Source organism: Colletotrichum phormii, assembly GCF_030913505.1.
Source record: "Colletotrichum phormii strain CBS 102054 chromosome Unknown BDP81scaffold_46, whole genome shotgun sequence".
In the NCBI taxonomy this organism is placed as follows: Eukaryota; Fungi; Ascomycota; class Sordariomycetes; order Glomerellales; family Glomerellaceae; genus Colletotrichum; species Colletotrichum phormii.
This window is the reverse complement of record NW_026851488.1, coordinates 23791-44859: the sequence shown is the minus strand read 5'-3', so window position 1 is coordinate 44859 and position 21069 is coordinate 23791. Positions and strand designations below refer to the sequence as shown.

Here is a 21069-nt window from a genome sequence, read left to right as displayed (position 1 = left end):
AGGGGAACTGACCACTCAGGAGACAGCCAAGACTTCTTCTAGCCAACCAAAAAGCCTAGATTATGGATACTTCTGTTGTCTATATACTCTGACTATGAAAGAGGTACCAGCAATCATCCGAGTTACAAAGCGCTACTCCACACTGCAGGCACCCTGACCTCGTCTTTTTTCTGTGGGATCGTGAGTGTTGTTGAACAGGGCCTCGTACTGCGGCTTCATTGGTCCACTGTACCCACGATTCAACCAGCCTCAAAGGCACATACTGCTGAAAAAGCTCTAAAGGGGTAGTAGATAGACCCCGTACTGTTGTGGCGCGGTAGGGCACGTCGAGGGGGTTGAATTGGCCCGGTGTGCCCCTTTCTAGCGGAGGCGATTCGTGTGGGCGTACATTTGCGTTATCACACCTCTCGGGCCTACATTGAGCTGTACAGGCGCTATCAAGGTCTTCGGGAAGTACTGCGACGGTGATATGTGAAAGCGCTGACGAATCAGACGCATCAGAGTCGCTTGAGGACATCGCGACAGTTGCCCATCTGTAGAAATGTTAGTTGTGGTGGTGAACGCAGCTGGGAAAATATAGGGGTTGATGACGTACCGTCATGTATTCCCGCGGTGAGGGGGCAAAACTGGGTCAAAACTGGGCATAATGTACCTGTTGCCAATTGGCACTCGATGGGATATAGTACACGCCGTATCCTGACGTCCTCCAAATCTTGCTCGTGAGCTACTATGTGTTCTATCCATCCCTAGTTCCCACTGGTGCCCTAGTTCCGTTATAACCATCTGGTTTCTTAATAGAGGTAGTTTGTCGTTTGGAGGATAGGTTAGTCAAACAAGGTTTACTGATTTCTTACGTCTTCGCGGCAAGAGTTGATTTAGGCTTTCACGTTAACAAAGTATGATTGCCGCCGCTGTGGAGCCGGCGGGTTGCGTGATCCTTGCAACTCTTCATCGAAGTTCCATTCTGACTACGGAGCATCCGTAGAGCTGTTCGGACCATTTTGGATACTATAAACCAGGGATAAATGACATGGATGACAAGAGTCTCTATCTTAGAAGTTCACCTCCTCCTTTCTCCGCCTGACAAGGACTTTGGTGGTGGGGTTCGCAAGCATAGAAAACCCAAACTCTAGAGGGTTTGTGTTTGCGTTTTCCGCCAGCTTGATATCGTACTTGAGCAACAGGTGGCACATGACCAGCTTCACCGTGTTGGCGCCGAAGAAGCGGCCAGGACAAGCGTGAATGCCAAGGCCGAAACCTAGGTGTTCAGGTGAAGTACTCACCAACTGGGATGTCTTTTCACCTTGCTCAGAAGCTTCCCGCAGTCGCAGGAAACGGAACCCATCATAGGTTCGCGGGTTCTCGTAGATCTCCGGGTCCCACATCTTTTCCGCATTGACAGCGATGCCAGAATCTTGGGGGAGAACTGTGCCATCCTTGAGGCGGACGTCTTCCATAACCCTCCGGCCGAGACCCACTGTGAAATCTGTCAGTCTACCCTGCCGAAAATGGCGAAAATTGCCCGAATGATGCGGGTTAGGGAAGATCAAAGTTGAGTAATGGATGGGAGAAACGTACCAGCTGCGACGGGCTTTAAACGCAGAGTTTCCTTGAGAACGCTGTCAAGAACCTTTGTGTTGTACAGACTCGTAGGCTTCCATTGCCCGGCACCGAGAACAGATCGAATCTCCTTTCTGAGGGGTTCGAACATCTCTGGGTTCTTACAAAGATCCATGATGCTCTGGGACATGAGGTCGTTGCTGGTCAGAATGGCAGAGATGCTGAGGGCCAGTTGTTGATCGGCAGGATCGTACTCAACGCCCATCCGCTTCGCTGCCGACTCGTACCAGTCCAAGGCGTCATGATACTGCAGGCTTGGATCCGCTGCCTTTTGTACACGACGTTTTTCTAGAATAGGCGCGATGATTTGTCGCGCTTCAACTAGCATAGTGCGAACCTCACGACATTCTGGAAGAAACCAATGAATGGTGCGATAGAGAAACACAGGCCAACGCCGTAAGACTTTGGCCGCATTTGTTGCCTTGTTGGTGTAATTCACTGTGATCTTCAGCCAGTCGGGGTTTCGGCACAGCTCAGGTCCAAGGAAGATGACAGAGGACACTCGGGCAACAATTCGGATAATTACATCGCCAAGAAGAACCTCATGCCATTCTGATGAGGAGAGAAAGGGCTGTTAGAGCTTGATACCGTCATGCGAGGTTCATGAAAATGACTTACCTTCGTCATCAGTCAAAATATCACTCAGAGCAGCATTTGCCTCTTCAGACAACGGCTTGTTCAATTTGGCTGGAGATTGTGGTCCAGAGTCAGTAAAAAAACGATAATCGCCGAGTTTATCGGTCAAGACGACATACCAATACCAGCCGGTGTCAGATTCCATTTGATGACATTGTGCAGAATTTCAGTTCCAAGAGCAATGTATGGCTCGAACCCTGGGATACCAGCTTGCCAGTACTGCAAGAATATAGCAAAGGTTAACAATTGCACCATAAGCAGCAAGCTCAATCTGTAGCCTTGATGTCATACCTGGAGTAGGAACTTCGTCGAATCGAAACGAGCGTCATTTCGGACCTCTGGCATGACGCTGTGATCGAGAATTATGACGCCACCGCCGAGACCGGTGTTAACTCTGAAAGGCTTTCCGCCAAATTCTTTCAGACCCCGGGCCAACATCGCCCTTCCGCTCATGAGATATTCATTCTTTGAGGCATTAATAACCGGGAACGCAGACAACTTATTTTTACGCAGTGAAACGGTCATCACTGAGGCTAATAAGATGATAGCCATCAGATAGGGCACATAGCTGCTGGTTTCTATCGAGCTTGGCAGCCCGAAATCTGCCAAGTCGACCCATGAAGGCCGGGGAGGACTGAGGGTGGTTTGGGTGTTGGTGTTAAGGTAACTAGCCATCGTTGATTGATTGAGGCGCTATTTTCTCAATGCGAAGCAACAGGTAGCGTACGTGTGTGGTTGGTTTCAGACTTTGTTAAACTGGGTAACATGAGATCTACGCCAGTGAGACGATGAGAGGCGCAACTAACGAACCCTTCAGCATTCAGCTCAACACACAATTTCATCCGCAGCGATTTGCATATTTGGCACCCAACGTCCTTCCCTTCATCTTCGGATCCGAGTCCCCCCTTTCGCGTTGCCGTTATTCCATTGACCCTCCGGATCGAAAAGTGGACTGAGGTGGTGTAGTTCGGTCCGAGCGGGCGGAGCCGGGAGGCATGGGGGGCATGGGGGGCATGACGAGTTCGCGAGTCAACGCACGGAGCAGAACAATCCAGGGATAGCGTCGCGCCGAGGTCCTGTTTATGGTTTCATACTCGAGTTTCCGAAACCTTATGCCACCAACCCCTTTGTTCCAGACTTTCCGGGCATTGTGTCCATTTGCCTCTTCGGAGCAGGAAGAACAAGGAACCCTTTGAGTTACGGTAAGCAACTTTGTGGAAAAGATCTCTTGGTAGACGCTGGGAGGGGGAAGAAACGTCTCTACGAACCACAATCTGCTATTCTCTCTCAGGCTCTGCAATATGGACAAAGGCCTGAGTCGCTCGTTCTTGGACCGGCACAGGCCGTCGATGCTAGTGCTAGCATCTCAACTTTCTGCCGCGGCACTCAACGGCTTTGCCAAGTTTTTCGAGACGGGCGAAGACCCAGTACATCCGTTCCAAGTCCTATTCGTCCGGTTCCTCATCACGGGGACTGCGTGCACATTCTACCTATGGTTCACGAAAGCTCCCAACTTCCCGTTGGGCCTGCCAGAATTGAGATGGCTGCTAGTTTTGAGAGCGGCAGCAGGTGTTTTTGGGGCATTTGGTTTCTATTGTAAGATCAACTATCGTGTCGTGAAATGAATCTTCAGTAAGATCGCCTTGTTGACACGCTACCTGCTAGTTTCCATCATGTACCTTAAGCTTAGTGAAGCAACGGCCTTAAACTTCCTTGGCCCGCTCACTGCCATGATCTTGATTCGTTATCTTGACTATGGCACTTTCGAAGTGATTGATCGGATTGGAGCCTTCGTCGCGCTGATAGGCGTGATACTCGTCGTTCAACCAGACGCGCTCTTTGGCTCGAAGCCGACGCTTGCCAGCGCTGCTCAGTCTATCGCTGATGGTAGCCCCAAAGGCAGGATGATGGGGTTTGGATTCGGGTTAATCAGTGTCTGCGGCGGAGCAGTAGGTTCACCACCCATTACTTGTGAGCGTCGAACTGAAGTTCTCCCAGGTCGCGCTTACCGCGATTCGCTCTATCGGCACACGTGAGCATCCGCTGATGAGTATCATGTACTTCGCTTGGACGATTGTCACTGTTTCTACGGTGGCATTTCTCCTGATGGACAGCGTTCATCTCACGACAACGGTCATGTCGTGGGTCAAGCTGATACCCCTTGGCATCTTCGGCTTTACAATGGCAAGTCTCAATCTTTGGAAATTTACCATTTCAAGTCATCGACTAACAGCACGGGTACCTCTAGGAGTTTCTTCTTACAGCGGGCATAGCCAATGACGTCTCATCAGCTGCTACGATAATGATTTATTCTCAAGTTGGATGGGCGTTGCTTCTCGACTGGATTGTATTCCATTCTCAAGTCAACTTGTTGACGTTGATAGGGATAGGCGGTGTTGTTACCAGCTTGATCGTTGTCTCTTCAGCGAAAGAGTGGAAATGGCTACGGAAAGGTCGATACGAAGTGGTGGAGCAAGATTCCCTTGATGAAAGAGAGCCTGACGAAGAAGTAGTAGAGATGAGACCAAATAGCTCGGTGGCATGATGCATTGAGTACTTCTAGACTTCACAATTAGCGATTTATAAAGGTCATAAACATTTTTCAACTTGATTATAATCTAGTTTGGTCTGAAATTGCAGCTCGAGTAAGATACTGAGGCTTTTACTAAAGTCGAGTCAGTAGATCCCGCATTCCATGTGACGTGTCGGGCTTCTGGTGACAGCGATTGAAAATGAAGAATTCAAACAAGACGCAGAATTTGTGAAATTATTTTCTGATCCAGGACGCTAGTCTAATGAAACATGACTCAAAATGATGCCACAACTGACAGCCAATCTGATAACATTTTGTTCTAATTACATGGATGAAATAACTTCCTCGATGATCTTCTCAGCCAGATGCAACAGAGAAGTACATTGAGTAACTTCCATAGACGTTAAACCAATGTGGAACTGCTGGTGAATCCAGTCCACCAACTCAATCGAGATAATGGAATCCAAACCAATTGAAGTCAAATTCTCAGTGAGGGGGAAATCTTCAACTGGTCTCAGCATGAGGTGACTGAGAGTGGCGCTGATGAAGCGTGCGAGACTCGTAACCGTGGCGCTATCCCGGAGAGTAGCTGGATCAGATCTGGCAAGTGAGATGAACGTTTCAGCTTCGTCATTCTCCTTGGCTTCTCCAGAAGTGGTCGTGTTGACTTTGTGGAAATAGTGAGATTGGGCGAACCGAACATCTCTCTTCCAGTTGACGCGGTTAGACGGGTCAGAAAGAGGCTTTTCGGAGAGACCTCCTAGGCAGAAGCTGCTGTACGGCCCACCAGAAGAGTTCGCAACAGCAATCGCTGCGGAGTCGAGAACATCTTGCTCCTTCAAGAAGAAGAAGCCACCGTTCTTGAATCCCTCATAAAGATCATCCCGCTCTAGAAGGTAACCGACGTCACCCACGACGCCAAGATCGATGATAGAGGCAGGAAGACCAAGATGATGGCGATACTCGACGAAAGCATCGAGGTAGGTGTTGGCCGCACTGTAATTGGCTTGACCGTAGTATCCAGTGTGTCCACCGCCAGAGCCGAAGATGACGAAGAAGTCCAACGGAATGTTTGCATCTAGAAGCGCTTGGTGGACGTTCCAGGTACCACGGACCCTAGGATCAACCACCCCACTCCACTCCTCCCACGTCATCTCAGCAGTGGAATTGTCTTTGAGGATGAGAGATAACTGCATCACTCCGGCGACTGGCTTGGGAGCCTCGTTGATTGCCTTGAGAACGTCATTAGGATTACTGACGTCTCCCGAAACCGTCTTGATGACGGAGCCGGGATAGCTCTCAAGCTCCTTTACAAAAGGCTCGTTGTCCGGGCTGCCGGCGGATCTTGAAAGGAAGACAAGGTTGCGAGCTCCATACTCAAGTAGCCAAGTGGCCACAGATCGACCAAGCCCACCGAAACCACCGATGAGGAGGTAAGAGGCATCATCTCTGAACATGGGGGCTTCCTTGGTCACTGGAAGAGCCTTGCTGACCTCGGGCTCCGAGAAGCCGAACCAGTACATGCGAGGGATGTGAACCTTGCCGTCCACGATGGCGTAGTCAAAGTCCGCATCCAACTCCCCACCTTTGCGTCGGTTTGGCAAGCTCTGTACAATATTGTACAGAGCCTTGGAAATGCTGTTGCTTGACACCGAAAGATGATCGGCCTCGACAAGAGTGATGTCTGCCTTGTTCTCCATACGGATGGTTCTAGCAGTGCCCTGGATCATGGCTGGCTTGGCATCCTTGCAAGCGCCATGAACAGTGGGGATGACCCAGATGAGAGCGCCACGCAAATTGCATAGACTGTCCATGAAAGGCCTGAAGGTCTCGGAGCTCAGGTCATAGATGGTGTTCCCAGTAAGATCCAGGAGCGAGATAACCAAAGACCCGTCAGAAGGAACAGTTTGCTGGTGGGAGACTTGCGCGGTAAAGCCCTTGATCTCAAATTGAGACTTGACGTCGCTTGCTAGGTCATTGTCTTCCTTCGTATTGTGTGCCAGGATGATGATGTTGGTGCTCTTGTCCATGTCGGAACGCTTCACTGGCTCAGCGAGTATCAGACCAGACGGCGTTTGGGAGTGCATGACATAACCCAGGCTATTCAGTCTCTGCCCAATCTTCTCACTATCAGAAGCTCCATCGATCACATGCCCATTGTTGTGAACAATGAGCCGGCTTTCAGCAGTCTGCAATGACTTCAACTCAGTCAAGTCATCCAGCAAGTAGCGGTCATCCGACAACAAGGTCGAAAGTGACAACAGGACAACGTCAGTTGTGTTGCACATGCAAAGCTGCTCTAGGTCCACGACCGAAACGCTTTCGCGTCCCAGTTCTGCAGTTGTCTCTGTGACGTCTTCAACTTGCTCCTCAGAAGTACACACGTAAGTGTACTCGGAGTAAAGGCGCTTGTGCTGGGTAGGTTGCAGAGCATCCAGAGCAACTCGAGTAATGTCGGTTGCTCCAGATCCAATCTCCAAGACCTTCGAGTCCGGAGTCTTGAAGCCGAGGAGAGAGACTGCTTCGCTTATGTCTCTGGCAAAGTCCGCGTTGACAGATGCGACTTCGGTGATGCAGTCCAACATAGTGATGTCCTCCCTCCACTCAAAGGTGCTTCCAAGGAGAACTTCTCCACGCTTGGCGACAGGGAGCTCAGAGTAAGAGAGGCCCTCCAGATACACCGTAGGTCGACCTTCGTCGGTGTATATGGCAGCATTTGCGGACATGCCTTCGGCACCCTCGTGGATACTGCCATAGGCCCTCATGCAGAGGTCCTGATTGCCGAGGACACCCATCCGGGAGATGAAAGTGGGAAGCAGGATGCTGTCCAGGCGCCGCTTCTGGCCATGCGTTTGCGCCACAAGGTTGATCTGAAGCATTTGATCCAGAAGCGTCGGGTGAGCAGCGTAGTGTGTCGTGTCTTCAAAGTCATACACTGTGGCTGTGGCTTCCCTGTTGACTGGGTTGGCGGTGATCTGGTCGAGACCTTGGAAGGCGGTTTGCCAATCGATGCCAACAGCCTTGACGGCCTTGTACCAGCCCTCGGCTTCGATCTCGCGAGCAAATTCTTTCTCTGCCTGAGCGCTGGTGATGGATGTCTTCTCTGCCTCAGCCCCGGAGCGGATGAAACCGGAGCAGTGTGTGACCCAAGCATGACCATCGTAGGACATGATCTTGAAGTTATACCATTGACCTTCGTCGCTGGACTTGTCTTCAGGGATCATGCGTGTGTACAGCTCCATCTTCTTCTCCTTCGGCACAGTCATACCAGTGATGATTGACATGTCCCTAATGGTGTACGCATCCGAGCCATTGGCTACCTGACGCATCGCCTCTCCGGCCATGGCTATGTAGCCGGCTCCAGGGAAAACGATCTGACCGTTGACGATGTGGTCCATCAACCAAGTAACTTCCTTGAGGTCAAGCATGTTTCGCCAAGCAGGCTCAATATCGTTGCCTTCAAGAACCCGAGCACCCAAGAGGACGTGTCTGGTATGATTTCTTTGCTTGTAGCGGGAAGGATTGCGAGGCTCGTCCATGTAAGTCACATCGTGGAGCCAAGGATAAGTCGGCATATCGGTCAAGACTCTGCCCTTGGAAATGACAGTGGACATGTCAACCGGAGCTCCCTGCACAAAGAGCTCGCCAGCCAGACGAAGCATAGACAGGTTAGTGTCTTCAGCCCGACGGAGAGTGGTGATGTACTCGCAAGAAGACTCAGGCACGCTGCGAAGAATCTCACTGATGGGCCGTTGAAGAGCCGGGTGGGGGCCGACCTCAACAAAGAGGTTGTTGTTGTTGCTCTTCAGGATTGCCCGCATTGCTGTATTGAATAGAACCGGCTGGACGAAGTTCCGGCGCCAGTAGTTGGCTCCGAAGTCAGCTTCGTTCATCTCAAGACCGGTGACACTTGAGAAATGAGGTACTGTCGGAGCCTTGGGGTCGGCCAGATATGGTTTGAGAAGTTCCTCGTACGGGCCGGCTAAAGGCTCAATCCATGGAGAATGGAACGAGGTCTCCAGGTTCAGAATCTTGGTCTTGACATCGGGGTGACGACGCATGATCTGGTCGACGCAATGTTGGATGCAGACAGGGTCGCCTGATAAGGTGGAGTTGAGGTGGCTGTTCTCGCAGCCGATGACCACTCCAGGAATCAGGAAGGGTTCGACCTCTTTTGGGCCAAGGCTGACAGCAGCCATGGTACCAGGAGGGACGGTGCCATTGACCAAGAGCCACCCACGGAAGTAGGCAACGGCCATGGCTGCATCGGCGGTGACACTACCAGCGGCATACGCGGCAGCAGCCTCTCCTCCAGAGTGACCAGTAACAGCATCAGGACGGACCCCAAGGCTAGCGAGAACATCGACCAACGCGATCTGGACAGCAGTTGCGCAAGGGTGAGAGTATCCTCGTTGGCCAACTCTGCTAGAGTCATCGTCGATGGAAAGCTCCTTCTCTAAAGCCCAGGTTGGTCTGTGTTCTTCCGGAAGAGACTGGAGCCAAACGTCGAGCTTCCTGATGGAGTCTCGGAACACCTCATTGGTCTCAATGAGAGACTTGCCCATACCGGCCCAGTGTACGCCCTGTCCAGTGAAGGTAAGGATGAGTCGTCGGGCGGTCGTCGGCTTACGCTTGAAGCTGCTGGGGTCGAAGACGCCCTCCTCGTTCGCAATTGCATAGGCTCTGCAGCTGAGGTGGTCACGATGATGGCCCAAGGTATAAGCAAGGTCGTCTAGGTCAGCGCTCTTTGTCTCGAGGTACTGCTTGTGTTGTTCCACTTGCTTCTCGAGCGAGGTCAAGTGCGCGGCGGAGAACAACAAGAGTCGCTGGCCCGGAGACCGGACGCTGACGCCGGAGTCTGAGCTAATAGAGCTGGCATCATCTTGCAGCTTTTGCCAGCCCTCATACGACTCAAGGATCACCTTCAGGAGAGTAAGCGAAGGACTTCCAAGGATATGCGCAGAGATCTTACATGAGCATTAGAGCCAGCAACGCCAAATGAGTTGACACTGATGCGCTCTTCTCTGTCTGCAGGCCAGAAAGTTGGCTCGGTCGGAACAGAAAGCTTGGCCTCGTCCCAGGGAACTAGGCTGATTTTAGCATGTGAAATGGAGACTCTCACTGGTGTTCTCACTCCTTGGGTTGGGGTTTTCCATGTAGATATTTGGGGGAATCATTCGGTTTTCCAACGCGAGGACTGCTTTGATGACACTAGTCAAGCCTGCTGCACCTTCGGAATGCCCGACATTGGGTTTGACCTGGGTACGTTAGAAGGTTTCGAACTTTCGTAAATGTCATGATAAACTTACAGCGCCAATCATTACACCATCATGATCCTTCCAGATACGTGCAACTGCTGCCACCTCGAGCGGGTCACCAGTGGGAGTACCAGTGCCGTGGCACTCGAAGAAAGCCGTCTTGTTAAATGGAAGACCGGCCTTCTCATAAGTCTTTCGAATCAAGGCCTCTTGCAAATAAGTGTTGGGACTCATGATTCCGTTGGAGCGACCATCGTTGTTGGTGCCGCTTGCTCGGAGGATGGCTCTGACTGGGTTGCCGTCTCTTAGAGCATCGCTCAATCTCTTGACGTAGACAGCGTTGACGGCTTCGCCGCGGCCGTATCCATCGGCAAGCAGATCAAAGGTCTTGCATTTGCCGCTGGGAGACAAGACACCAGTTTCCGTGAAAACGATGGAGGTGATGACTGATGTAATGAGGTTGCATCCGAGAGCCATTGCCGATTTACAGGCACCGTTTTGCACGGCTTCAGCAGCTAGGTGCAGGGCTACCATGGATGAAGAGCATCCGGTCTTGACAAGCATACTCAAGGGATATCAGTCTTTGCGAAAACTGACTCGGCCACAACGATGGGTTACTCACCTCGGGCCAGTCCAGCCGTACTCATATGACACCCGGTTGGGCTGTAAGAAGTCGAGGTAGCCAGATCCTCGGTACAAACCAGAAGCGTGCGGGTCCATTGACAAGTCATCTTGCCAATCCGATGAGAAGTTGCCAACATAACAGCCAATCTCTTCACCACGCCAGTTGGTCTCGCCGGCGTTATCGAGACATTCGCGCGCAATCTCCAGCAGCTGTCTTTGCATGGGGTCCATGCGCTCAATCTCCTTCTCACCACATGTGAAGTAAGAGGCATCAAACTTGGTGAGGTCATTGTCGGCCTGGCTGAACATGTATGCTTCTTTGTTCTGGACCGTTCCCCATTTTGCAACGGGGCTGTAAAAGCCTTCGCTATTCCATCTCTCTTTTGGGATGGGGATGAGACCGCTTTGCTTATTCATCATCAGGTTCCAGAAGTCTTCTGTATTCTTGACGCCACCGGGGAGCCTTACGGCCATTCCCACGATGGCGATGGGGTCGGAGGGGTCCATCTCAGACGAAGGCGTGGCGGCGCCCGACTTTGGTGACATTGTCTGAAGTTTGATATGAATTGATGGTTCAAGCCCGCAAACGCCTGCTGAGTGAGAGTCAAATGCCAGCCTAGTAAAGGATATCGTATGAATTTGGCTGTGTATTATGGTTTGGGTTACAAGGCCAAGGAGATTACTTTCACGCTAATGTAGAGCTTCTTAACAAGAGACGAACAATGTCGCGATGGAGATGACTTCGGTATTCCAGAAGACTTCCATTGTGTTACCAGAATAGTTGAGTCCGAGTTTTGCGAAAGTCTATCTTTCAAATTCCGAGATCCAAACGATTTCCGTCTAATGTGATTGGCTACAGGAGTCGATTTGTGAACGCCTCATGATGGCCTGGTCCCTGCACAATGTGCGGTCCGAGAAGGATCTCAGCGAGAGGATCACCACTCGAGAAACATCGGGACCTCAGTCAGGCAAGTGAGTTGGATGGACGGAATCTTAATTGCACACGTCATCCAATGTGGTCTCATCCAACCTTACATGTGTCTTATGCCTTGAAAGAGATTCATTCTACAGGTGTACTATAGCGGACTATCGTCGCCGTCCTCACATATCACTCATCCTAACTCAGCCGTCAATGGCCTCAACTCTTCCCGGCATGATGAGTGCCGTCATTATTGAAGGTCGGGGTAAAGCGGCAATAACCACTTCTCCGATTCCCAAGCTGCGCGATGGATACATCCTCGTTAAAACTACTGCCGTCGCCATCAATCCATCTGACTGGAAGCACATTGACTTCATGTGGGTGGGCAACCCCACTGGTACGCGACCAGGCCTGGAATACTCAGGTGTTGTTGTCGAGGTCAGCAGTGGAGTGGAAAAGGACTTCGAAGTTGGCGACAGAGTGTTCGGGATCGTCAATGGCTCGTATGTGTCCTTTTCTCCTACCTGGATTTGGGAAGACAGACAGACTCTAACCATCTTGCAATAGGAATGTAAGGCAGAAAGAAGACGGTGCATTTGCACAGTATCTCATTGCGAAAGCAAGCCTGCAGATGAAGATACCAGACCACGTCGAAGACACAGAGGCTGCGGCAATTACATCAGGCCTGGTAGCGGTGGTTAGTGCTTGATACTCGCTCTCTCCTAACAGATCCTCGCTAAAACAAGTCGTAGAGTCAAGGTCTTTACCAGTCTTTAGCACTGCCGCTACCCACCAAACCGTCTCCAGAGCCGCTTCCCCTCCTAATTTACGGCGGAAGCACTGCGTCGGGCATTATGGGCATTCAATTCGCGAAGATGTCCAACTGCACAGTCATTGTGACTTGTTCGCCCAAGAACTTCGACTACATGAAGGCCTTGGGGGCTGACTTCTGCGTTGACTACAAAGCAGAGGACTGCGTAGAGCAAGTCAAGACCTTCACTAAGGGGAGGTTGAGGCATGCTTGGGACTGCATTGCGACAGCCCAATCTGCGCGGATTTGCGCCGCAGCAATGTCGGTGCGAGGAGGGCACTACAGCAGCCTGCTGTATTTGGTTCCCTCTATTGTCAAGAAGATGAATCCTAAGATCGAGTGCTCTACGACGTTGGGTTACACGATTTTAGGAGAGACGATTGAGAAAGAGACGGTCATTGAGCCGAGACTCGACGATTATGAGTTTGGGAAGATGTTCTGGGGTATAAGTGAGAGGTTGCTGCAGGAGGACAGGTTTCGGCCCGCGAGGCAGATCATTAATCAAGGTGGCGAAGGGCTGGAAGGAATTCTTCATGGCATTCAGTACCTCAAGCAGGGTAACGTTAGTGCTGGAAAGTTGGTGTACACGATTAGTTGATAGATACATGTAAGGTAGCTTCAAAATCAGACTTCTACTTGTCAAATCATGCAGTACCGTGAGGAAGTCAAATCAGATTCTGACTACAGGTCTCTGGAATTGAGCATCATGTCTAACTAAACATCTTGGTCGTCTTCACTTTTCCAGACAGAATCTAACGCAACGAAACTTTGAGTTGCGGCAGAGTGCGCGGTTCCACAGCGCGAGGTCAACTGACTCGCGCATTAAACCGCCTGAAGTAACTCCCGCTAAGTCCTGCCACGTTTTGCCGAAATCCGACCCTGTACGGTCCGTCAACTCGGAACCGACTGACCGGTTCAAATAGCGTTGTTCCGGATTCGGGAGTCGCCAAGCAGGAAAGTCAAGCTTCGAATAATCCGAGAGGTAGTCACAAGCCTGAATTATACAGGAGAACTGGGGCGCGCTCGAGTAAGCCATTTCCTAGCGCTGGGCTTTGTCCATACCTTGACGCGAGGTTGCCCGTCCAGTTCAATTCTTCGTGGGTTAAGCTAACCACGTAACTCCTTTGTGTTTGGATAAAGGCTTTGATAACTAGAACACGCCCCTTATGCTGTCAACATTGCCTACCTAAACAGATGAAGCAAACATAAATCTCCCTGATTGTAAAAAGATCGCATTGAATGGAAAAAGAGGAGAGGGAACAAAAAGAAAGGAGCTGGTTGTGGAGGATTGGCACCGGAAAATTGAAGCGTACGTTGTAGTTACAGCCGTATGAGAGCCACCCGCGATCAAGAAGGATCACACCTTGCCTACGACATGGTTGGGAAACGGTGTGTGCCAGCTTGTTGGCATATACTCACGGCAGAAAATATAGGCAATTTAAATCACCTACATTCTCGGAGGTGAAATCGCGACTCACCCATCGTTGTCCGATGCACCAAGAAGGGATTCAACGCGAGTAAGTGACATAGCCCAGGCCTCCGAGCCGGACCGGTAGCACCCCATCTCCACAGTGAGTGACCGGTCGACAAGTCCGGCACTGAACAAACATCGCGGCTTGTGATCACTCCCGTTTCACGACTCCTTGTTTAAAGCAGAGTAATTAGAGAAACGGCAGCTCAATCCGCCTCATCGAAAACGCAGTCTTCTTTCCTAGCAACCCATTACCACACGCCAGAATGGCAGCCGTGGAGTCCTTCAACCAAACGAGGGAGAGTACGGACAGGATCGTAACCGATTGTGGATTCGCAGGCTACTATGAAAACGTCCATTCACGACAAAAATTGCTCATCGTGCAGCTCATCATCAAGTCCTTTCAAAAATTACGATGCGACATTGCGCGAACGAAAACAGGACAGAAACTGCGGCCCATCAAATGCGCTGCCAATGTAAAAAAACAACTCGACTTTTGCTACGAGATGCTCTCAGATGCAGGTCTCGTCCGCCAAGAAGGAGACTCGTACATTAGGACCGACACGCCGGTCCCGAGTGGAAATCCAAAAGAAGCCCTCCAACAGATTCTCAACGACTTTCCAACATACACATCTCTCAACAAGCTTGTAGCTCATGCCGGCAATAACCTCGCCGAGATCTACGTGGGCCGCACAGATGGCGTCCGATCGATTTTCGGGTCTCCAGAAGGGCGTGAGTATCTTGAAGACATTTACGGCGCGGCGCATCCAAGTAGGGCCTTTCACAAGCTCATGGAAGACTTCATGAGCCGCTTCACCAAGACCGTCACCGTCCCTCACGGCTCTCAGCTCAAGATCCTGGAGCTCGGAGCTGGAACAGGGAGTACGGCTAAATGGCTTGCCCCGTTGCTGGCTAAATCGGGAGTCCCCGTCGAGTACACCTTCACCGATCTGGCACACGGTTTCATTGCCCAGGCCGCGCGGAAGTTCCAAGACTACTCCTTCATGAACTACCGAACACAAGACATTGAAAAACCGCCACCGGTAGACCTCGCGGGTACTCAAGACATAGTCATCGCCGTTAACGTAGTCCACGCCACCCCCGACATGGTGAAGTCACTCACAAATACGCGGCAATTCTTACGACCTGGCGGGTCTGCACTGGTGATGGAGGTGCAAGAGCGTTTGTGCTGGGCTGACTTTGTGTTTGGGCTGTTTGAGGGATGGTGGTTGTTTAGCGACGGGAGAAAGCATGCGACAGCTGACGAGACGGTATGGCGGGATGCTTTCAAGGCATCCGGTTTTGATCATGTTGATTGGACTGGAGGGGAGTTGAGGGATTCCGGCCTGCAGAGAGTTTTCCTGGCGACGGTGCCCGAGTAGCTCGTAGTTGTAATTGTTGGTACAGTGCTAGTAACTTCGGTTTCAGTTCCACATGATGAATCTTCATCTTTACGTCCAGTATTATAACGAGTTTGATAAGATCAGATCACGCCACTTGATAGCCGACCTAACCGCAGAAATTACTTAGCATGGCATCATCTAGACACATGATTATGGATTTGACGCCACGGAAACAGAATTGAATGTCAACTTGGGAAGATATAATCGAGGCGGAACCACGCTGAAACATCCCGGTTACGACTCTAGTGAGGTTTTGAGAAGCGAGGCTGTAATAGATCTTCGACTCTACGGCTACATGGCAAACTGTAGGCAGAAAATTTGCACGCATTTTCTTTATTAATCTCGTAGCATGGTTTCTGTTTAGAAGTTTGGTCTCGAGTGTTCTTTTGCCTAATTGTACCTCTGATGGGATACTTTCCTGGATAGGCCTCGAGCACACTCAAAGTGGATAAGCCTACTCCAAATGGGGCGCGTCAGCACGTCTCTACACGACTTAGGCTTGTGGCAGGCGGAATAAAGGCAACTCTATTCGGATGGCGGCACGACCCTTGCCGCTTGCTCGTATCAATCGCACGTCTGTTGGTCGAGACGAAGAAAGTTGGGGGAACAACATCTAGCATCTAGGATGAGCTGAAGTATCGTGAGTCGTGAAGTGGGGGGCTTCGTCGCAACTTCGGGCGAGAAGGAAAGTTTCCGGGTACTTTTTCTTTTCCCCGACAATGCTACATGTAGACGTGGGATGAGACCTCAAAGTTTTTGATAGTTTCAAGCTACATGGAATACCATGTTCGTCGACGATACGCGGGATCACTAGACTGAATCCTATGTAGCTGGGGAGCTTTCCCCTGCTTTTGAATCCGGCCAAGATTCTACAAGCTTTGATTCGGTGAATTCGTTAGGGGAAACTCCTGACAAAAGCTGCAATCTCAAGGATGGCTACTGAAAAGCAGGTCGCAATTGGCGTCGAGCGACAAGATGAGGATCGTGATATCGTTGTGGACTGGAATGGTGAGGAAGACGAGAGTAAGCCCCTGAACTGGTCAACGACTCGGAAATGCATCAACGTAGGACTTGTCAGCGCCCTAACCTTTATCGCGTAAGTGACCCTAGGACTTGGTGTGCTGCAGAGTTGAGGTAGCTGATTGACTATTGATGGTTTCGTAGGTCTATCGCATCCGCCATGTGTGCACCTGGAGTTCCGGATATGATGGCCGAATTCCACAGCGATAGCAAGGTCCTCTCATCTTTCATCGTATCTATCTTCGTTCTTGGGTATGCCATTGGGCCAATGTGAGTTCCGCTGTATCATCTAGTAAACTATCCTCAATGTTCTAATCAAGTCAATCTTTCCAGCTTCTTTGCCCCGTTATCTGAGCTCTATGGGAGACTCCCTATTTACCACAGTTCAAATATTCTCTTCACTCTCTTCAGTATCCTGAGCGCCGTCTCACCAAACTTGCCAGCCCTCATCATCTTCCGCTTCCTCTCCGGGGCCTCGGGTGCAGCTCCGCTAGCTATCGGTGGTGGCACCATAGCTGATCTCATTCGACCTGAGCGTCGTGGCTTGGTGGTGAGCGTTTACTTTGTCGGCCCAATCCTCGGACCAGCACTGGGACCTGTTGCGGCTGGATACATTTCACAGGATCTAGGCTGGAGATGGATATTCTGGGTTACTGCAATTCCTGTGAGTGTTTACTATCATGATCGACGCCTCTTGCTGATCTAGAGAAATAGTCTGGCGTCTTCACGTTGATCTGCTTCCTATATCTACGAGAGACATATCCCCCCAGACTGTTGCATCAACGTGCAGTAGCTCTGAGGAAAGTCCATCCAGGAAGCTCTTTCGTGGCCCCGGGTGAAAAGTCGGCGTTGAGTCCAAGTACCCTCCTTCTCAATGCACTAATTCGGCCGATCAAGATGTTCTTCCTGAGCCCAGTTGTGCTTGTCCTCTCAACCATACTGGCTTTGGCATACGGATACATGGTAGGTCTCACGATATGTCTGTTACTTTAGAATGATACTGACAATAGACAGTACATACTATTGACAACATTTACCCCAGTTTTCACTTCCGAGTACGGCTTCTCGCTTGGCACAGTCGGTTTAGTATACCTTGGATTAGGCGTGGGCTTCAGCGTAGGAGCAATAAGCAACGCAATCTTTAACGACCGTATGGCGAATAAACGAACGGCACGTAATGATGGACATCGCCAGCCTGAGTTTCGTCTTCCAATCATGGCTAGAACCATCCTGCTCACGCCATTGGGACTGTTTTTCTATGGCTGGACTGCGCAGTACAAGCTGCACTGGATACTGCCTATCATTGGTTCTGCACTTCTTGGCGCTGGGCTGATCCTGATCATGGTGAGTGCTGCAGGTTTCTCATACCGTTCAGTGACTAATTGAGGGACCAGATGCCGCTGCATACATACCTCATTGATGCGTTCACCAAGTACGCTGCTTCTGCGATTGCAGCATCGACAATTTTCCGCTGCATTGTTGGGGCATTTCTGCCACTCGCGGGCGAGTCATTGTTCAATCGCCTGGGACTAGGATGGGGAAATAGTCTATTAGGGTTCATCTCACTCTTGCTCTGCCCGGTGCCATGGCTACTCCAAAGATATGGCCAGGCGGCTAGAGAGAGATTTGCTGTCACCTTTTAGATAACGTCATCCTACTTAGACCCTCATGGAGAGGAGCATTGTGTCTAGTTCTTTCAACACCCAATATACATCATCGTTTACATATTGATAAGCATTCTTTCAAGTACTACCTTAGACGAGGATGCTGTGTGTGAAATCTCGGTCACGAAGGTATGGGAACTGCGTAGGAAGCGAACGCAGTTTTGATGTCCCGTTTCATTGCTCGAAAGGTTTAAACCTCAGATATTCTCATCCTGGATGACTACTTACTTATGACTCTGACCAAGTCATTTGCCTCCAAATGAGACATACTGTCTAACGCAACCATCACCATTCCCTTGCCCTCTCCAGTGATCTATCCACAGCTAGTATCACACAAGGAGTGTACTCAATGTCGAGATGTGAGTTAATGGCGAAAGGGTCTTCGGTATGCATGTTGATCAACACATGATCAGCACAGTGTGTGGAGTGATTCCAGTTGATAGCATAAGCCGGTACCGTCGTTTTCCATCGTGCGGCGCTACTAAGAATCTTCCATGTTGCAACGCAATGCCACCGGTGAAGATCAATAGACACCCATTTTATGTCTTGCGTGCCTTCCATGACTTGCGGTAGAGTGACTGGCTTTGTGGCGTTTTGGTCCTCAAAGAACTCCCATGGCCATACATGCTCAAACTCGTCAATGAGCTCGGGAGAAGAGCATTGTGTCGGCATCCAGTGGAGCAAGACATCGTCGTAGATGCAACCTGCTTCGCGGGCTTCGGCAGGCGTGTTTCCGCAGGCTGAAGAGGGCTCCCAGGCGCGAAAGGTCTGCCCACTGTCGATGACACTCCACTCTGAGACGATTGTGGACATTTTCGCGGGTGAGTCTATGAAGTATGCCGCCAAAGCAAATGAAAGAACCACAATGCCTCCGGTAATGGAGTAGCCAACTCCCTGGAAGACCTTTCTCCATGGAAACGGTCTCGGATAATGGTTCAATACTTGCTTGGACGCAATTTCCTCTAGTATGTCGTCGTCATAGCTACTAGACCGAGAAGATAACAGCCTCTCCTCCGCTTCGTTGCTATGCTCCGTGGTAGTTGACATTGTTTCAATACTGTAGCACTGAGGTAGTAAAGCCGTGTAGAGGGAGTGAAGGAGTGTGCACAACGGTGCTTTCCATCTAGGCGTTGTACAATCCGAAGCTCATATTCCTCTGTCAGAGCAGGGGAGGATAGGGCCGGGGAGGACTACAGGTTCTCTGGATTGCCGCAGAATACGTGAGGCGAACTTTCTTGCTAGAGATTTCTACGCCGAGGCTATACAAGAACTAAGAGACAGAAGGTATGCAGTACAGAAGACTAGGTTCGCCTAGGAAGCATGGGTGCGGAACCCGGGAAATTCTCCAAGCTCTCGCTGTGGCCCTTGGAGCGTGTGTCACAATTCAGACTTAAAGTCATAAGACGCAATCGAGAACGTCCCAAGGACCAACCTACCAAGCACAGAACCTGGGAGAAGAGCTTATTCCTTCTTACCGGGATCATACCAAGTAAACAGGTGGAACTACTTGCTGTAAGTGGTACTATAAATGCACTAACGAATACGGACGTCGGTGTCGGAAGGTAATCGATCTGTAGGAGGAGCCGGGCAGAAGACACGGAGACTTTCCTATTCGCCGCCCTGTTCTAGCTGGAAGCGAGCAACGTATCCCAGCTACAAGCTGAATCAGAGAGGATGACGTGGAAGATATCTTCTCCGCATGGCGTTAAGTCAGGGACAAATGCCATGCAATGTTGACATATCTTATCTATCGCTCGTTCAACAAGATTGCCTATCGCTCACCTCCAGTAATCATCGCTATCAACGTGCAATCATGGCAAATCACCCCGAAAAGGTCACGAGGTTCAACAGAAACATCGACAATAGCCTTTCGCCTTGTCTCCGACTTCTTCTTTTCCTCTTAGGCGTATCAATCAGCACTCTTTTCACGCTACTGGTCCCCATCTCCCCGTTCTATGGAACTGAACACGGGAACCACGGTCAATCCGACACAAATCTTGGACTCATCACCAGTCTGCTGAAGGACAAGTTCCCTTGCGGCAGAGACGCTTCCACTGCATCATCATGTGGGTGTAAGTTCGAGTCGTACACGGCGACATGGCAACCTCCGCAATGTTTCGACTCGGCTCTGGATGCCGAGTTCCGCCAGACACGCCCATGGAAGTTCTTCACATCTCGGAATTCGACCACCGAGCTATCCTGGTCTGACGTGGAGAAGATCCCTCAAGGACAGGCTTGGACGACATGGGAGTTCCACCTTTACTCTTGCGCGTTTCTCTGGAAGAAAGAGGTCAAGATCGCGCACGGTCTGGTTTCTGGAACCATCGACTATCACCAGTGCCTAGACCATGCGTTGATGCAAGACTATGCAAGGCCCAAGGACCATGTGAGCATCCCCTACTGGCCACGCTTCACTTCTTGTCGACCACCCAGCGATATTTCCGTTCATCAGTTCGATTTGAAGCCTGGAGTGGATAAGGGGCTTGGCAGCGACGGACAGCTAGCTGAAGTGCATGGGCATTCTCACCTTCATGGAGCGAACAAGGAATATGATCACAAGCCAAGGGAATAAGCCACTTCCATCTCGGCGGAGAAGATTAGTACCAGACTGGATAGCCAATAGTTTCGTTCTCGGGCTCGCAATGTACTTGTCTAAGCATCATTATGGGCATAACTCCAGTCCTCGCAACGTTAAACATACCAGTACATGTAGAGTCCTCGGTTCCTCATAGGTGGGTAACGAGGTTCGTTTCAAGTCAACCACATTGCCCCGAGTACGACGTGTACGTGTACTATACTCTAGACTTCCGGGAACTCGTCCGTCATTGGGCTGTCCAAACAAAGCAAACTATTGCCAATACCCGAGAGTGAAACTGTCGTCAAAACCTCGCGCTCAACTAGGTTCACAATAAGGATCAGGGTTCTATGAGCGTAGCAGGGCAGCTACTGGTTCTCAAAAGCATCCCACTTTCCAAATTTTAAGCTTCCGCCATCCCACTCAGCAAGCTCAAGGTTGGAAGAGTTTTGTATGCGTGCCCAAACTATCATCTTGGCCTTGTCAGGGCTGCATACTAGGACTCAAACGCGGCGGGGGTCCTCTTTTGGGCCAT

General features: G+C 50.6%; 8 protein-coding genes across 8 annotated transcripts; 5 read left to right on the top strand and 3 right to left on the bottom strand.

The window, feature by feature from the left end:
- Positions 1 to 1052: 1052 nt before the first annotated feature.
- On the bottom strand, positions 1053 to 3271 carry BDP81DRAFT_466633 (cytochrome P450; the record flags this gene model as incomplete). The annotated part of the gene is made up of 6 exons (XM_060594415.1): positions 1053 to 1477; positions 1579 to 2172; positions 2239 to 2307; positions 2376 to 2475; positions 2548 to 2827; positions 3189 to 3271. 6 exons carry the CDS (start codon positions 3269 to 3271, stop codon positions 1053 to 1055), a joined length of 1551 nt encoding a protein of 516 aa, XP_060437614.1.
- A 314-nt stretch (positions 3272 to 3585) lies between these two features.
- BDP81DRAFT_387644 (uncharacterized protein) lies at positions 3586 to 4847 on the top strand. The gene is made up of 4 exons (XM_060587035.1): positions 3586 to 3852; positions 3922 to 4205; positions 4255 to 4474; positions 4521 to 4847. The coding sequence occupies exons 1-4, from the start codon at positions 3606 to 3608 to the stop codon at positions 4799 to 4801; spliced, it is 1032 nt and encodes a 343-aa protein (XP_060437613.1). The 5' UTR covers positions 3586 to 3605; the 3' UTR covers positions 4802 to 4847.
- Positions 4848 to 5112: 265 nt separating this feature from the next.
- Positions 5113 to 11217, bottom strand: BDP81DRAFT_476910 (uncharacterized protein; the record flags this gene model as incomplete). Its single annotated transcript, XM_060594797.1, has 5 exons — positions 5113 to 9711; positions 9762 to 9874; positions 9912 to 10047; positions 10099 to 10612; positions 10670 to 11217. 5 exons carry the CDS (start codon positions 11215 to 11217, stop codon positions 5113 to 5115), a joined length of 5910 nt encoding a protein of 1969 aa, XP_060437612.1.
- A 586-nt stretch (positions 11218 to 11803) lies between these two features.
- Positions 11804 to 12999, top strand: BDP81DRAFT_336346 (chaperonin 10-like protein; the record flags this gene model as incomplete). The annotated part of the gene is made up of 3 exons (XM_060585911.1): positions 11804 to 12093; positions 12158 to 12287; positions 12343 to 12999. The coding sequence occupies 3 exons, from the start codon at positions 11804 to 11806 to the stop codon at positions 12997 to 12999; spliced, it is 1077 nt and encodes a 358-aa protein (XP_060437611.1).
- A 1139-nt stretch (positions 13000 to 14138) lies between these two features.
- On the top strand, positions 14139 to 15254 carry BDP81DRAFT_336326 (polyketide synthase; the record flags this gene model as incomplete). Its single annotated transcript, XM_060585909.1, has 1 exon — positions 14139 to 15254. The coding sequence occupies one exon, from the start codon at positions 14139 to 14141 to the stop codon at positions 15252 to 15254; it is 1116 nt and encodes a 371-aa protein (XP_060437610.1).
- Positions 15255 to 16207: 953 nt separating this feature from the next.
- Positions 16208 to 17938, top strand: BDP81DRAFT_336290 (major facilitator superfamily domain-containing protein; the record flags this gene model as incomplete). Its single annotated transcript, XM_060585905.1, has 6 exons — positions 16208 to 16371; positions 16440 to 16565; positions 16629 to 16959; positions 17010 to 17258; positions 17310 to 17639; positions 17690 to 17938. 6 exons carry the CDS (start codon positions 16208 to 16210, stop codon positions 17936 to 17938), a joined length of 1449 nt encoding a protein of 482 aa, XP_060437609.1.
- A 306-nt stretch (positions 17939 to 18244) lies between these two features.
- BDP81DRAFT_400997 (uncharacterized protein) lies at positions 18245 to 19006 on the bottom strand (the record flags this gene model as incomplete). Its single annotated transcript, XM_060588769.1, has 1 exon — positions 18245 to 19006. One exon carries the CDS (start codon positions 19004 to 19006, stop codon positions 18245 to 18247), a length of 762 nt encoding a protein of 253 aa, XP_060437608.1.
- A 766-nt stretch (positions 19007 to 19772) lies between these two features.
- Positions 19773 to 20531, top strand: BDP81DRAFT_400996 (uncharacterized protein; the record flags this gene model as incomplete). The annotated part of the gene is made up of 1 exon (XM_060588768.1): positions 19773 to 20531. One exon carries the CDS (start codon positions 19773 to 19775, stop codon positions 20529 to 20531), a length of 759 nt encoding a protein of 252 aa, XP_060437607.1.
- Positions 20532 to 21069: the final 538 nt, after the last annotated feature.